Source organism: Mytilus galloprovincialis, chromosome 12 (genome assembly GCF_965363235.1).
Source record: "Mytilus galloprovincialis chromosome 12, xbMytGall1.hap1.1, whole genome shotgun sequence".
Taxonomy (NCBI): Eukaryota; Metazoa; Mollusca; class Bivalvia; order Mytilida; family Mytilidae; genus Mytilus; species Mytilus galloprovincialis.
The window spans coordinates 57,525,402-57,540,124 of record NC_134849.1 but is presented as its reverse complement, the minus strand read 5'-3'; the positions used below and the strand labels follow the sequence as shown (position 1 = coordinate 57,540,124).

The window sequence follows — 14,723 nt, the reverse complement described above, 5'->3', positions numbered from 1 at the left end:
ATGTTGTCTGCCGACGTGCTCTTAATTCTTGACAGAAATTGTACTTTACATGCTTTATCTAGCGATGGAAAGAAACATTCTATTCTATTGCAAAAATTTCATAAGGTGGCTGATCCTTGTGATATGTGGATTAATATTGACGATAACACAGTGTATATCGCTGGGGGAGAGCATATAGATGTATATAAGATAGAACTAAATGTGAAATTCTAAAACAATAATTCGAACTTTTAAAAGAATTTGTCCATTCTTTTGTCAAAGTTATCTGATTATAAGATGACTTATCTGATTATAAGATGACTTATCTGATTATAAGATGACTTATCTGATTATAAGATGAGTTATCTGATTATAAGATGAGTTATCTGATTATAAGATGAGTTATCTGATTATAAGATGAGTTATCTGATTATAAGATGAGTTATCTGATTATAAGATGACTTATCTGATTATAAGATGAGTTATCTGATTATAAGATGAGTTATCTGATTATAAGATGAGTTATCTGATTATAAGATGAGTTATCTGATTATAAGATGAGGAGCTATCTGATTATAAGATGAGTTATCTGATTATAAGATGACTTATCTGATTATAAGATGACTTATCTGATTATAAGATGACTTATCTGATTATAAGATGAGTTATCTGATTATAAGATGAGTTATCTGATTATAAGATGAGTTATCTGATTATAAGATGAGTTATCTGATTATAAGATGAGTTATCTGATTATAAGATGAGTTATCTGATTATAAGATGAGAAGCTATCTGATTATAAGATGAGTTATCTGATTATAAGATGAGTTATCTGTTATTATAGCCTTGTGATTAAGTCTTTAAGATGGGATCTTCTGCTCTATAACTGTACAATATATATTTAACGTAATCTATGCACTTTGAAAATTACTGAATTTTCGTCCAAAATTATAAAATGCTTAACCTTTACAATCATTAATAAAATGTGTAAAATACCTTGTCATTACTTTCGTTTTAATGAAACTATATTACGAATGTCCTCACTGTATTACAGATAGTAATTGTATAATGATATAAATGACAGAAGGAAACAATGTTATTAAAAAAAAATTTACAAACCACAATTGTTCAAATATCTAGATTAAAAATAAAAGTTATTTTTTTTGATTGACTTATTGTTGATTGTTTACGTTTAGTATCACATCATCATGCTTAATTAGGACAGGGGAAAATGATAACAAATCAAAAAAGTATATTCTGCAATTGATCTACCCGGATAAAGGACAGTAGTTTCAACCGTCGTTTGAATGAAGGTTTGTAGGGTATGGATAGAAAGGTTACCTTCCAACAAACTACCTACTGAACTGTCAAGGTTTCTGAGCGTGCAGTGACCGTTTCACTTTCCTTACAAGCGGCATCACATGCAGACAATCTCACATACAGGGCATAAATTGCTTGTTGTGCAAGGATATGAATCCTTTGGTCCTATACATCTGATGAACTAAGGCAACAGTAGAGTAGATTTCAAAATCCTGGAAATCGATCAAGAAAACGCAAATCAATGTAAGACATTTGACCTGAGGGAATCGCATGAACTTCTTAATAGCAAGACCGGCTGCTTTGACAGGGTAAGCAGCTCTTGCATTGCATTCGCCACCCGCCTTGCGTAGATCTGCTCCAGGCAACATACATACATTCAAGCGGCGGAATGAACAAATACACAGCAATACTCACAGTAAGTTAAGGCAACAGTAGCATACCGCTGTTCAATAGTCATACATCGTTTAAGCGAAAACAAATCCGAGTCAAAACATAAATCTCAGATTCAAACCGATTATAAATCTTGGAAATCGACCAAGAAAACACAAATCAAGGTGAGACTTTTGAGTGAACCGTAGAGAATAGCATGAACGCCATGAGAACCAATAACGGGTGCGCCGGGAGGGTAAGCGTCTCTGGCAATGCACCACTCGCGTCAAGGCAACATACCTTAGTTCAAGCGGCGGAATGATTAAACGCACAGCAATACGCACAGTAAACAGAGGAAACAGTAGTATACCACTGTTCAATAGTCATACATCAATTAAGCAAACAAAATCCCGGTCACAAACTAAAACTGAGTTTTAAACCGATTTAAAAAACTGGGAAACCTTGGTAAGACTTTTGAGTGAACCTTAGAGAATAGCATGAAATCCATGAGAACCAAGAACGGGTGCGACGGGAGGGTAAGCGTCTCCTTCTATGCATGCATTGTCCGCCCTGCGAAAATCTTCTTCATTCAAGCGGCGGAGTTTTAGAAGCACACAACAATACGTACAGTAAAACTAAGTTTAAAAGACGTATTGTGTTAATTTTATTGTAAAAGTAAATTTGCAAATCAATTTCCAGTTTAAGTTTTAAAAAGGCAGTAAACATTACACCACGGTCATGACAATATCCAATAGATGCATACATTTGTGTGTAAAAGTACATAAAAATAATGAACATTAGGAACCTGATATTCAGTAGTTGTCGTGTGTTGATGTGGTTCATAAGTGTTTCTCGTTGATATATATATATATATAAACTAGATCGTTGGTTTTCCCGTTGTAATGGATTTACATTAGTCATTTTTGGGGACCTTTATTATAGCTTGCTGTTCGGCGTGCTCCAAGGCTCCTTGCTGAAGACCGAAATTTGACCTATAATGACTTTCTTTTACAAATTGTGACTTGGATGGAGAGTTGTCTAATTGGCACTCATGCGGTGGTCATACCACATCTTCTTATATATATTAGATATACAGCAAGAATATCTCTCATGAATTTAAAGTAAAATGGTACTTCAAATTTAAAAAAAAAAAGAGGAAGATTTTGTACATACTTGAAAGTCATTAGATACATTGGATAATTTTATTAAAAAGTAGAAGATGTTTTTATACGCTTTATAGTTATATGATACTTTAAATTTAAGGAGGATGACTATGTTTTAGATACTTGAATGGCTAAGTGTAACCATAAAACACGTGTACAACGACTTTCTTTTTAAGGGTTATTATTTTTCATCACAATCTTCAGACATATATTGCTTTTAAATTGTTGTCTTCCCGTACTCAAATTCACCAACAGATTCTTCGTATGCAGTGACTTTAACCATGATACCTTAGAAATTCGACCATCTCAGCGCAAATGCGAAGGGGAAATGCAAAGGAAGAAAGAGTCAGTAATCGTAGAAGAAATTTAGTAATATCCGATTAGACAAAATTTAGAACAAGGACTTAACATTTGACCTTTACCTCATTTTCAAAGTTTGGACCCATGGACCTCTATTATAAATCCCCATGTCTATACGGCTTACTGGAACATACAGAAAAATGTAGTTGTCAGTAGTAGATATCTCCTATCAGATGTAGGTGAATTGCTTCGGTCTAAGTCAGTCAAAATTTCTAAAGATGTGACGAACAATTAAGAAAAAGAACTTGTCGGTACCTTTTTTGTTACGGAGGAAATTTTAGAACAGTGTTTTGGGAGGTAGCTCTTACAAGGATAAGTTTTCGGTTTAACAGGGAGAGTTTCAAATGCACATTAACTGTACGATATCATATACCAAAAATCTAAGCGACAACTTGTGATATAAAAGGAGCGGAAGATAAAAAAAAATATAATAATCAGCACCAAACCATGAGGATTTTCCACGTCAAAGAGGAAAGACCTAATTAGTTGTTAAAATGTTTACTCAACAATCACTTTATTTATGTTGATTATACGTAACGGATTCAAGCTAAATGTAACATTAAGTACACAAATGACTTAATTTGGTATATATTCATGGATATGTTCAATAATTTTCTTAACATAAAATATGCCAGAAATCCATTTCATATCCCTTTAAGAATTAAATACTTCTTATTTTAAATTTTATTCAGTATATTAAATATAGGATTAAGACTGGTATTATCCTTAAACTTTTAAAGGGGTTGTTAAAGGGTATACAAATATTGTTCTCACTGGTTTTTGTCTGCCGGCAGTATTGTATTCTAGAATGACAGCTTATGGTCAAACTAAATTTAAAAAAATCCATATTTAGGTCTGTATTGAATTCTAATAAATAGAAAACACTAAATAACACTTTGAATTCAATTCGTTGATTATCTCGCTTTGAATAATATATGATTTTCTTTCTCTCTAATCAAAAGTGCACTGGTGAATTTCTATAAATATCCATATAGTAATAGTGGATGACACAAACAGGAAGTGATATGAACAAGCGTACAATGGATTTATCAAAAAGTTCTGATACATTTTCTTGTCCAGTCTGTTCAGAAACGTTAAAATCGCCAAAAATATTGCCATGCTTACATTCATTTTGTGAGCAATGTATTCATGAATTCATTTTGTCTACAGCTCGAAAGAAGGATATTGCAATAAAAGACTTTAATTGCCCCGTGTGTAGAACAGTGGTTAAACCAAAAGATGCTGAAGCTAAACTAGACCAATGGGCTAAATCGTTACAGGATAACGTTATCATAAATACTGTGTTAACTATGGATCACGGAAATAAAGCTTTGGAATGCCAAACTTGCAAGAGATATAATCAAACATTCGAGGCGAAATCCTGGTGTAAACAGTGCTATGAAGCTTTTTGTGAGAAATGCATTTCAATGCATAATAGGATGACACTTCTAATGACACATGATGTTGTTCCCATTGAGGACGTTGGGCGTAAAACAGGTGGTTTAGATCTTAGGGCAGTTTCAGAATACTGTGGGATGCATCCATTGAAAATGGTCGACGTTTTTTGCTTTCAACATAAAACTGCATGTTGCGGTTTATGTGCAGGCATCAATCATAGAAAATGTGATAATGTGAAGTCAATCGAAGAAATTGTTCACAGCAGTGGAATGTATAAGACACTACTTGAAAAACTTAATGATATATTAAGGGAATCAACAACAACTCTTTTGCAGGCAAAACAACAGGAAAAGGCCAATATCAAAGTGATGGCAGAAAACACAGAAGAGGATGCTGCTAATTTCATCCAAGGTATTAGATCTAAGTTAGATATTTGCTTCGAAACATTCAAGAAACAATTGACAGTGTTTCATGATGAACAAAATACCAGACTAAACATACGAATACGGTTATTAGAACAACTGATTCAAAGCATCGAACACTGGGCAAAAGTAACCGAAGTTGTTCAAACATCAGGAAGCATAACACATTTTTTTTTCTTACACGTGGAAACAGTTAAAAAACAAATCGAGAACAGCACCACAGAGCTAGAACAAATTTGCGGTAGTGATATCGACATTTACCTAAGTTTCAAGAAAAATGAGACACTTCAGAAGGTTGAGAGTGTTGATCAAATTGGATCTTTAAGTATTGAAGAAAGAGAGAAAGATACTAATCAGATGGGTGATGTATTCAAAATTTGTTCGAACTTTGAGATATGTATCCAGAGATTTGAAGGCATAAGAATTGAGCATTTAAGAACAATGCACTTTCCTGGGTCAAAATTAACGTGTGGCGTATGCATCGCTGATAAATTCATTTTGCTAGGTGACGCTTCTACTAACCCCAACATACTTCATTTAGTTGACATAACAACCGGGCTGACGATAAATAAAACAAAGATAACTGGAAGTGTTAAACGCCTATATTTCGATAAAGACCTCAGTCGAATTTTTATATCATGCTATACTAAAAAAACTATTTTCTGCTGATTTAAAAGGCGAAACTATTGCCCATATAAATAGAGTATCGTTCAACACAGACTTTGTCGGAGCATTATGTAGATTTGATAAACATATTTATATAATAGTCGATGATTCAGTGAAGAAGTTCTTTCCATCTGATCCACCAATGGAAATGACAAGAGGTTTTCCAACCAACACCAATTCCAGAGGACTGAATGGCATGACCATTTCCAAGGAAAAAATATTTTACACTACAATTGAAAAAGAAATAAAATGTTCTTCCCTGAATGGTCGAAATATATTCACGTACAAGAGTGACAAGATAAGAAATCCAGTTAGTATTGTTATGTTGTCCTTAAATGTGCTTATAATTCTTGACAAGAAAGGCGCTTTATATGCTTTATCTAACGATGGAAAAAAGCAAGCTACTCTATTGGAAAAGTTCGAAAAAGTCGTTGATCCTTGGGACATGTGGATTAGCACTGACGATAACACAGTTTATATAGCTGGTGGAGAGTATATTGATGTTTTTAAAATAAAATTTGACTAAAAGTGAAATTTTAAAACAATAATTTGAACTATTATAAGAATTTATCCATTCTTGTTTTCAAAGTTATCTGATTATAAGATGAGTTATCTGTTATTATAACCATTTGAGTCAAGTCTTTGAGGTAGGATCTCTTACTCTATAACTCTACAATATATATGCAACAGACCTTTTCGTAATTTTTGCACTTTAAAAAAATGACTGAATTTTTGTCCAAAGTTATAATATGCTTAACCTTTCCCTTTAAATCATTAATAAAATGTTCAAAATACCTTGTCATTATTTTCGTTTTAATGAAACTATACTAGTCAACAAAAGAAACGATACAAGACTTTTTTTTCAAATTTAAGATAAAGTTTTCCGTTTATAGGACCAATATAGAAGGTAGTAATACTTAATCATTATGGAAATATAAATCCGTTTAAAAAAAATATTTTTTTTGCTTTCGTGATGTTTTTTGACGATTTTTTTTGTTTTTTACAAAATTTACATAAAACGACAATTTGAAAAACAGAAGTTTCAACCAATGATGCCAACCTCTCATTTAAAGGTAAAGACAATGTTTGCCATCAATTTGTTTTTAAAAATCATACAGTTTCTTCGTTTATTTGTTTACCAAAGTTCGGCCCCACGAGAAATCGTTAAAATGTATACATTATCAACTGATTTACCATAGACAGTATGTGTAAAGTGATATTCAAAAAGCGGTCACAATCTTAAAACTAATCCGAAATGTTCCAAATTTACTGTGTGTTGTTTTCATATCCAAAGCATTGATTTGAGACAAAAATAAAAAAATTTTTTTTTGCATTTTTTGAGATTTCAAAAAAACACTTTTTTTCCCAGAAATTTGAAAAAAACAATATTTCAACCCATTAGTTACAACACGAAACACAACTTGATTAGCATATTGAATATTTTTAAACAAAGTTGAAATTTTATTTAGGTATTAGAAAATTACGTGTCGATTTTTTATTCAACTTTCCGCAAAACTTATTTGCACCCTATAGTCGTTTACAGGGAATTTAGATACTTTCCGACAAGTTTTGATTTTCATTATCACATGTGCATACATAGCAAATGAAAGCTTTTTAAAATAGTGTATTTCATTTTGTTTTATATTTAATACTTTTTGATAAATTTTATTTCAAAGTCGTGTATCGTTTCTATTGTTGACTAGTATATATTACGAATGTCCCTACTGTATTACAGATAGTAATTGTATATATGATATAAATGACAGAAAGAAACAATGTTCTTGAAAAGAACAAAATTTACAAACCAATTTTTCAAATATCTAGATTAAAAATATAAGTGTGTTATATGAAGCTGAGATAGAGGATTACGTTTTTTGTTTGACTTATTGTAGTTTGTTTGCGTTCAGTATCACAACATCATGCATAACTAGGACGGGGAAAATGAAACCAAATCAAAAAGGTATATTCTGAAATTGATTGACCCGGATAAAAGACAATAGTTTCAACCGTCGATTTAATGAAGGGTATGTTGGGTATGTATAGAAAGGAGACTTTCCAACAAACTGACTACGGAACTGTCTAAGGTTCTTAGCGTGCAGTGACCGTGTCACTCTCCTTACACGAGGCATCTCATCTAGTTTTATATAATAACTTTTCACCATAAAAGCCGTGTTTGCTTGTGATGCAAGGATATGAGTTTCGTTATCTCCAATGACTCAAGAAAATTCTGTGGTCCTATAAATCTGAAGAATTAAGGCAACAGTAGAGTAGTAGACAGATTTTAAATCCGGCAAGAATCAAGAAAACGCAAATCAAAGTAAGACATTTAACCTGAGGGAATTGTATGAACCGAATGCTTCGACAGGATAAACGTATCCTGCATTGCATTCATCACCCGCCTTGTGTTGATCTGCTTCAGCCAACATACATTCATTCTAGGGCGGAATGAACAAAATTAACAGCAATACGCACAGTAAGTAAAGGCAACAGTAGCATACCATTAATTCTTTAATAGTCATACAACCGGGCGAACAGCCAAAACTTAGATTCAAACTGATTATAAATTTTGGAAATCGACCAAGAAAACACAAATCAAGGTGAGACTTTTGAGTGAACCTTAGAGAATAGCACGAACGCCATGAGAACCAAGACCACGTGCGTTGAGAGGGTTGGTGTCTTTTAGCTTGCAATGCATGCATTGCCCGCCCTGCGAAGATCTAAAATCAGGCATCATACCTTCACTTCAATTGAGCGGCAGAATACACTAGCATACAACAATAAGCACTGTAAAACTCTGTTTAAAAAAAGTATTGTGATAATTTTATTGAAAACATACATTTAAATTTGCAAAACAATTCTATGTTTAAGTAAAAACAAAACCAGTTAACATTTCAGCAAGGTCTGAGTGAGGACAGTATCCAATAGACGTATGTAAAAGTTTAAGTATTCAAATATATAACAAGAATATTTCACATTCAATTTACGTTTAAAGTCATTTGATATTTAAAATTTGATATATAAAAGAGGAAGATGTTGTATATACTTGAAAGTAACTTGATACAAATTGAATTAAAAAAAAGAAGGAAGATGGTTTTGTATACGTAAATGGCATATGATACCTTAAATCAAAGAATGATAAATATGTTTTAGAAACTTATTAAAAACTTGAACAAAATTTTTTCAGGAAAATCGTTTATTTTATCAAAATCTTTAGAAAAGAATTTGCTCTTGAATTATTGTCTTCCCGAATTCAAATTCACCAACAGGTTCTCCGTATGCAGTGTCGTTAACCATGCCACCTTAGAAATCTGAAGCACCTTTCGAATATATATATATTGCAAGACTCATTTTTCATTCCAAATGTACACACGATCAATTAGGTTTTGCGATCCTGAAAATAACTAAAAAAAAAAAGAATCATTCAATTCTTTTAATCACATTTATGTTATATGCAATTAAAAATTATATCAAGCTTTTCTTCTATTAATACTAGACTCTTGGGCTAAAAAGAATTCATCTTATTGGAAATCTTTGAACATGTTTGTGTGGGTTTAATCCAATTCATTGAATAGTTAAAACGTTATCTTAAATAGGTAAAAAGGTTCAATATACCACTATACATTTAAATTGTTTAAATGTGTAATGGCTTGATCGATAAAATCAATAGTATATTGTGTATAATTTGAGTACGTATAAACAAATTGGAAGGGAGATAACTATATATATACACTTTAAAAGGAATTTTCGGTTTGTCAGACATAATCAATACAAAAATGAAGCGTGTTAAAACTCTTCCATTCATTGTAAGCTCACAACCAACAAAAGTTGATATTCGTTGTTGTGGGTGCAAATCCTTGATCAATTCAGATCAACTTCGACTTGGAGTACGGGAATATAAATCTAGTTCCTGGTTTCATTATGTTTGTTTCTGGACAAACTGTTACTATAGAAACCATTTGCGGGGTGTTGATGGAAATACACTTGCTGAACTAGTGGACGGTTTCTCCGGTATTCCTCCGAGTGATAAAAGTAGACTTCTTACCGATGCCAGTTCCGCACCCTCCATTGGTCGACGAAAATCTGGATCTAAATTAGAAATTCCTTATGAAGGTTCGGAAGCGGATGGTGATTATGAACTTGATGACAACACTTTCGATTTGACGAATTTAGTGTGTTGCACTGTAACCAAGGTGCAGACAAACCTGCACGTGAGCATCCGGAAGTACTTTGTTCCTAGAGGACGCACATGCGCGAAACCAACGAAGTACGGAATCAGTCTAAACTGTGAACAATGGAATAAATTAGAATTACAGGTAGATGATATCAATAGTGCCATTGCTACTACACAGAAAACATTGAAAGAGAAAGAAAAAGAGAAAGATAAAAAAGATTGCAAAGATAAAAATAAATTGCCGGGAAAAGAAGAATTTCCAGGTAATGATTTTGTTTGTCGTGCTTACTTCTAATTGTACTGAAGATGCTCACCCTTACTGCCTATAAGTTTTAATTTAACAAAAAGTAAAATAAAAAAAACTCAAAAAATTAAATATAAAATGCGAAAAAAAAAAAAAAAAATTAAAATCTAAACAAACAATACGCAAAAGTAGATGGAAGTACCATTCCAGTTCCAGGCACCAAAAGACGAATCAGTGACGCTTTAACCAAAAAAGTTGAAACTAACAAATAAAGTACGAATTTAGAGACTATTGAGAACCCAAAACTTTCAAAAGGTTTTGACAAATACAGATAAGTTCTTCTATACCGTAGTATTCCGAAAGTAACGTCCATAGTGTAAAGAATATTTTCTCTGATTATAAAAGATTCTTTTTTTTTCTCTTTTGCAGACTGGATTTTGTTTTCACTGTCATGGAAACGTCGTGTTGGAGTCTTCGCCTCCGGAGAAGAAGTGGTCGTTGATATTCGCGAGTTTTCGGAAGAAAAAACGTTTTCCGAGTCGGACCGAGGTATTAGACTTAAACCAGATCAATGGAAACAGCTACAGGAAAATATAAACAATATTAACAAGTCATTGCGCAAGTTGTCTTGATGAATATAAACCGTTCGACACTTTTTAAACGTAATTAATTAATGACAACTAATGCTATCGTCATCTGAATGAAAAGTGTGGATTTTATGCATGAATCAGGACCTTTGTTGTTTTAGAATGCCCAGGACAGTTTTAAATCGACTAAACCGTCGGATCATCGAACTGTAGGACACTAAAAAATAGTCGGACCGTTGAACCGACGGACTATCGAACCGTCGGACCATTGGACCGTCGGACTATTGAAACGTCGGACTACCACTACGGCCCACCATTATGCAATATACTTAAAGATGTATGACATGATCACCGGTACTTCGAATTCCTTGTAATGGCCGGACTCTTATAAGACAAGGTGTCGTGTATGTGTTGCTAACTATGAAATAAAATGTTGAAACTCAAGTCTGTTCCCCCTCAGTCTGTAGAAATGTCGCAATTCCCAATACTTGATATGTCATGTAGTCTCTTTTATAAAACTGGTTTAAACAGGGCATTCAAAAAGAACAAAGCCAAGTCAAACAATAGAAATCATGCTCAAAAGAAAAGGAAAAATACAATCAATCTTCGTTTTCAAAACACAGTAATTCGGAATAAGACTAACGGTGCACTGAAATGTATGGAGTTCTTTCTCAAATGAAGCGTGGTTAGTATGTCAATTCGTGGGTTGGGGGATTCAAAACTACCACGACCATAACAACGTATTCTGTGTAATATCTGTATAAATGAAAAATTTACACAAGGAGTTTCGATATCACAAACTAGTCAACCCATTTACTAAATTTCATCATTATTTATCTATCGAAAATGGATTTCGCTCTTCAAGATATACTGTCGCGTATTTTCTTAATATCTCATTTTGGTCAAGGGTATCTACTGGAACACGTCGTTCGTGGGTTTTTATCAAAAACAGAAGTCAGTTCATTAAAATCCTTGGGAAAGGTGTTTTACTGTGATTTTCAGAGTCTTCAATACATGTATCAGTTTCGCTGATCATGTCACCCGAAATTTCCTCAAGAAATGAAACATGTTCCCATTTGCAATGTCCTTATCTTTCAAGACAACAGAAGATACCTGAAACTGTTCGCACAGCAATAATGTAGTTAAAGCATTATGAATGAGAAAATGACCGCATAGTGCTCTACCAACTGCGTTTCTGGTTAACATATGAGGTTATGTGCATACAGTTTCCTTGAGCTCAGCTAGTCCAGATCCGCTCATAATGTTATCAATCGATCTCAGGAAGCTCATCTCGAGGTGAAAACCTCCTGCTCTGGGAACTATTGATTTCAAATCGCTTTCCTTTGGTTCATTATCAATAATTATGAGTGCTTTCCAGTACAGCGGTTGTAGGCATTGGATAAGCTCTGTACTCAAACGCTTTATTACATACGAACTGCATAGTCGAAAAGATACATAAAAGGTTTCCCGGCTCAAGGTCTATCATAGGCAAACAATTAATTGTCGATTTACCAGGGTATGTTCCGTCTTGCACTAAACTACACATCGCTGACCACCAATGTTTTTCTTTGGTCAAAAAGTACTACAGAGAAGACTGATCGAGGTTATCGGGTAACGACAATAACAATTAAAAACAAGGAGTAAACAAAGACTCACAAAACCAAAGGACATTTACATCAACAGTTATAAATAATATATAAGAAACAACACGAACTCCACTTAAAACCGGTTTTGAAATCAGGTGCTCCGGAAGGGTAAGCATTTCCTGCACCGTATACGGTACCCGTCGTGTTATTTCTTTGTTCAGTTCGGTAATGATGGAAGGTTATTATAACTGGGGAAGAATATCAGATATGATTTCTGACGCACTTTTGTCATAATGGCCAATCAGCTCATGACGGTGACCGTAAAATTTCTTGAGTGATTACCTTAATTTCATTGATTCAAAGCCCTGTCTTGGCAACTTTTGAGAAAGCAGTATTCCTCGTTCAACTAAATCAACGTACTTTGAGCTCTAGAGTAACGTATCAATTGAGACACATATACTCCATATGCTGGTGCCGCTGGGATGTTGCTACATTGATATGGAAAGTATAGGAGAATTAAAAACATCGCGTTTGTCATAAATTTTAGTATTAACCTACCATCAGTAGTAATTTCGAGAAAAAGGTCTAAATATGGTTTTATGGTCGACATTATCTGTCACGCCGTGTTTTTGAACTTTAATATAAGATGACAAAAAGCCCAGTGAAGAACGAAATCTATCACTGTCAAGTGGTCCTTTTCATTTTCTTTCAAATAATCCATGGTCTTCAGAAAGGCAGAATTTGACTCAGTGTAATCTAGTCTGCCTTACTATTTTGTTTTTGATCTAGTGTTCCAATAGGTATATTTTCCCTTTCCTGAGGTTAACGCTACATTTCTGATGCTAAATAGCATCTGCTACAGGTAAGTCCTGTGCATACTTAAGTTTTGCAAAAACGTCAGCAGCCCAGGAATCCCTTCGGTCTTTGCATATTGCCTCAATTTTCTGTTGGAATTCAAAAGTTCTAACTGGATATCCTTTTCTATATATTTTATCTGACATTTGAGCTGGCTGTCGACAAAATAAACAATGCTCTCTAAGATTAAAATACTGTAATGATCGCGTGTCTCGATTAAATCTGTCTTTATCAGCATTTTCTTTACAAATTTTCTGAATCTTTTTAACATTTGTATATTTTTTTCAACATTCTTGGTGTAGTATTTGTCCGGCTACATTGAACACATACGTTTTGTTGTCTATGTTGGCTTACTTCATTGGTTGACTTGTTTTGTCTCTTATCGTTATCAGAACTTGTCAACTCTCCAAAGGTTCTTTGCATATCACACAGCTACTTCCGGACATATATGATGAACATAATTCAGTTTCAATGCAGTCTGGCGAAGAATATCTTTTTACGTTCACGTTCTACAAATTAAATGATTTTATGCTCCCGAAATCGAAATCCGGACGGACAAACATGGATAATAGAACACTAAACATCCCGATGCCTACAGCGGGCCATTATAAGATACTTAAAAACAACAAACAATTACTACAGAAGCATTTATAGGAATGAAAATACAAATACTTGTATTCACTCGTTCATTCCTTTTGTCACCAATGGCGTTCCGTAACAATTATTTTTACTTAAACCCATTTACAAGCCTAAGAAACAGGATTTCTTTGAATATATCAAAGTAAAATATGTTGGAATCGAAAATTTCAAGTTGAGGGGATACGGCGAAATATAGCTACTCCGGGGGACAATACTTTTACGGAGTCAGAACACGATAATTGTATTTATATTTATACATTTATTGTAATAATAAAGCTTTACTCACCAATGTTCAGTTACAACGGGTCAAATCCAAGTCCAAAATAAATGCCGCTTGTTGACATTGAAGTTAAATTATAAAAGTTATTTCCCTTTTGAAATATGGCCTGCAAGACGTTGCATGACATTCAGTAAAATTTATAAACTTTTTATTTTACAAAATTATGCAACTTTGCCGGGGTCCGATTTTTGCCGATGTTTGTTATGTTAATTCTATAGTTATAACCTTCGTTTCTCATTAAAAAAAAAGAATTCTGTTGGAATTTGTTTAGGGTAAAACCCCAGATTCACTGGACTACATCGATACAAGGATATCATCCAATCTTTTATGGTTATATTTTTTACAAAGGCGCACAAAAATGTCGGCATTAATTCTAAAACTAGTTGTTGGCATGCAACGGGTTTTGCTCTTCTTATATATGTTATTGGTGGTATGATACTCACGGGTAGTAAGGTCGTCATATCGAGGAGCGTTTAGTACAGTGATTTTGTCATAGTTTGGATAAGTTTGACATGACGGTGTTAAGAGTTTTTGATGACAATCAATGCAAAAATGTAAACATTCGAATATTTTGTAAAAGGAACTTCTGATCAATAATTCAAGCTGGTAAGTACCTTTGTATAAAGTAAATATGTTAGTCACGGCTGGTAATCTACATACGCAGAACATTTGGTTCTGCAATGA

The 14,723-nt window shown here is 33.6% G+C and overlaps 2 protein-coding genes across 2 annotated transcripts; both read left to right on the top strand.

Moving 5' to 3' along the window:
* The first annotated feature begins 3,910 nt into the window (after nucleotides 1–3,910).
* Nucleotides 3,911–7,357, top strand: LOC143054350 (E3 ubiquitin-protein ligase TRIM33-like). Its single transcript, XM_076227344.1, has one exon. The coding sequence runs from the start codon at nucleotides 4,196–4,198 to the stop codon at nucleotides 5,678–5,680; it is 1,485 nt and encodes a 494-aa protein (XP_076083459.1). The 5' UTR covers nucleotides 3,911–4,195; the 3' UTR covers nucleotides 5,681–7,357.
* Nucleotides 7,358–9,266: 1,909 nt separating this feature from the next.
* On the top strand, nucleotides 9,267–11,123 carry LOC143054351 (uncharacterized). Its single transcript, XM_076227345.1, has 2 exons — nucleotides 9,267–10,111; nucleotides 10,522–11,123. The coding sequence occupies exons 1-2, from the start codon at nucleotides 9,451–9,453 to the stop codon at nucleotides 10,722–10,724; spliced, it is 864 nt and encodes a 287-aa protein (XP_076083460.1). The 5' UTR covers nucleotides 9,267–9,450; the 3' UTR covers nucleotides 10,725–11,123.
* The last annotated feature ends 3,600 nt before the right edge of the window (nucleotides 11,124–14,723 follow it).

Excerpts from the sequence above, each read along its gene's own strand:
- LOC143054350 (XM_076227344.1), top strand. The coding sequence starts at position 4,196 with ATGACACAAACAGGAAGTGATATGAACAAGCGTACAATGGATTTATCA.
- LOC143054351 (XM_076227345.1), top strand. The coding sequence starts at position 9,451 with ATGAAGCGTGTTAAAACTCTTCCATTCATTGTAAGCTCACAACCAACA. Across the intron at positions 10,112-10,521 it reads GGGAAAAGAAGAATTTCCAG|ACTGGATTTTGTTTTCACTG; the intron begins GTAATGATTTTG and ends TCTCTTTTGCAG.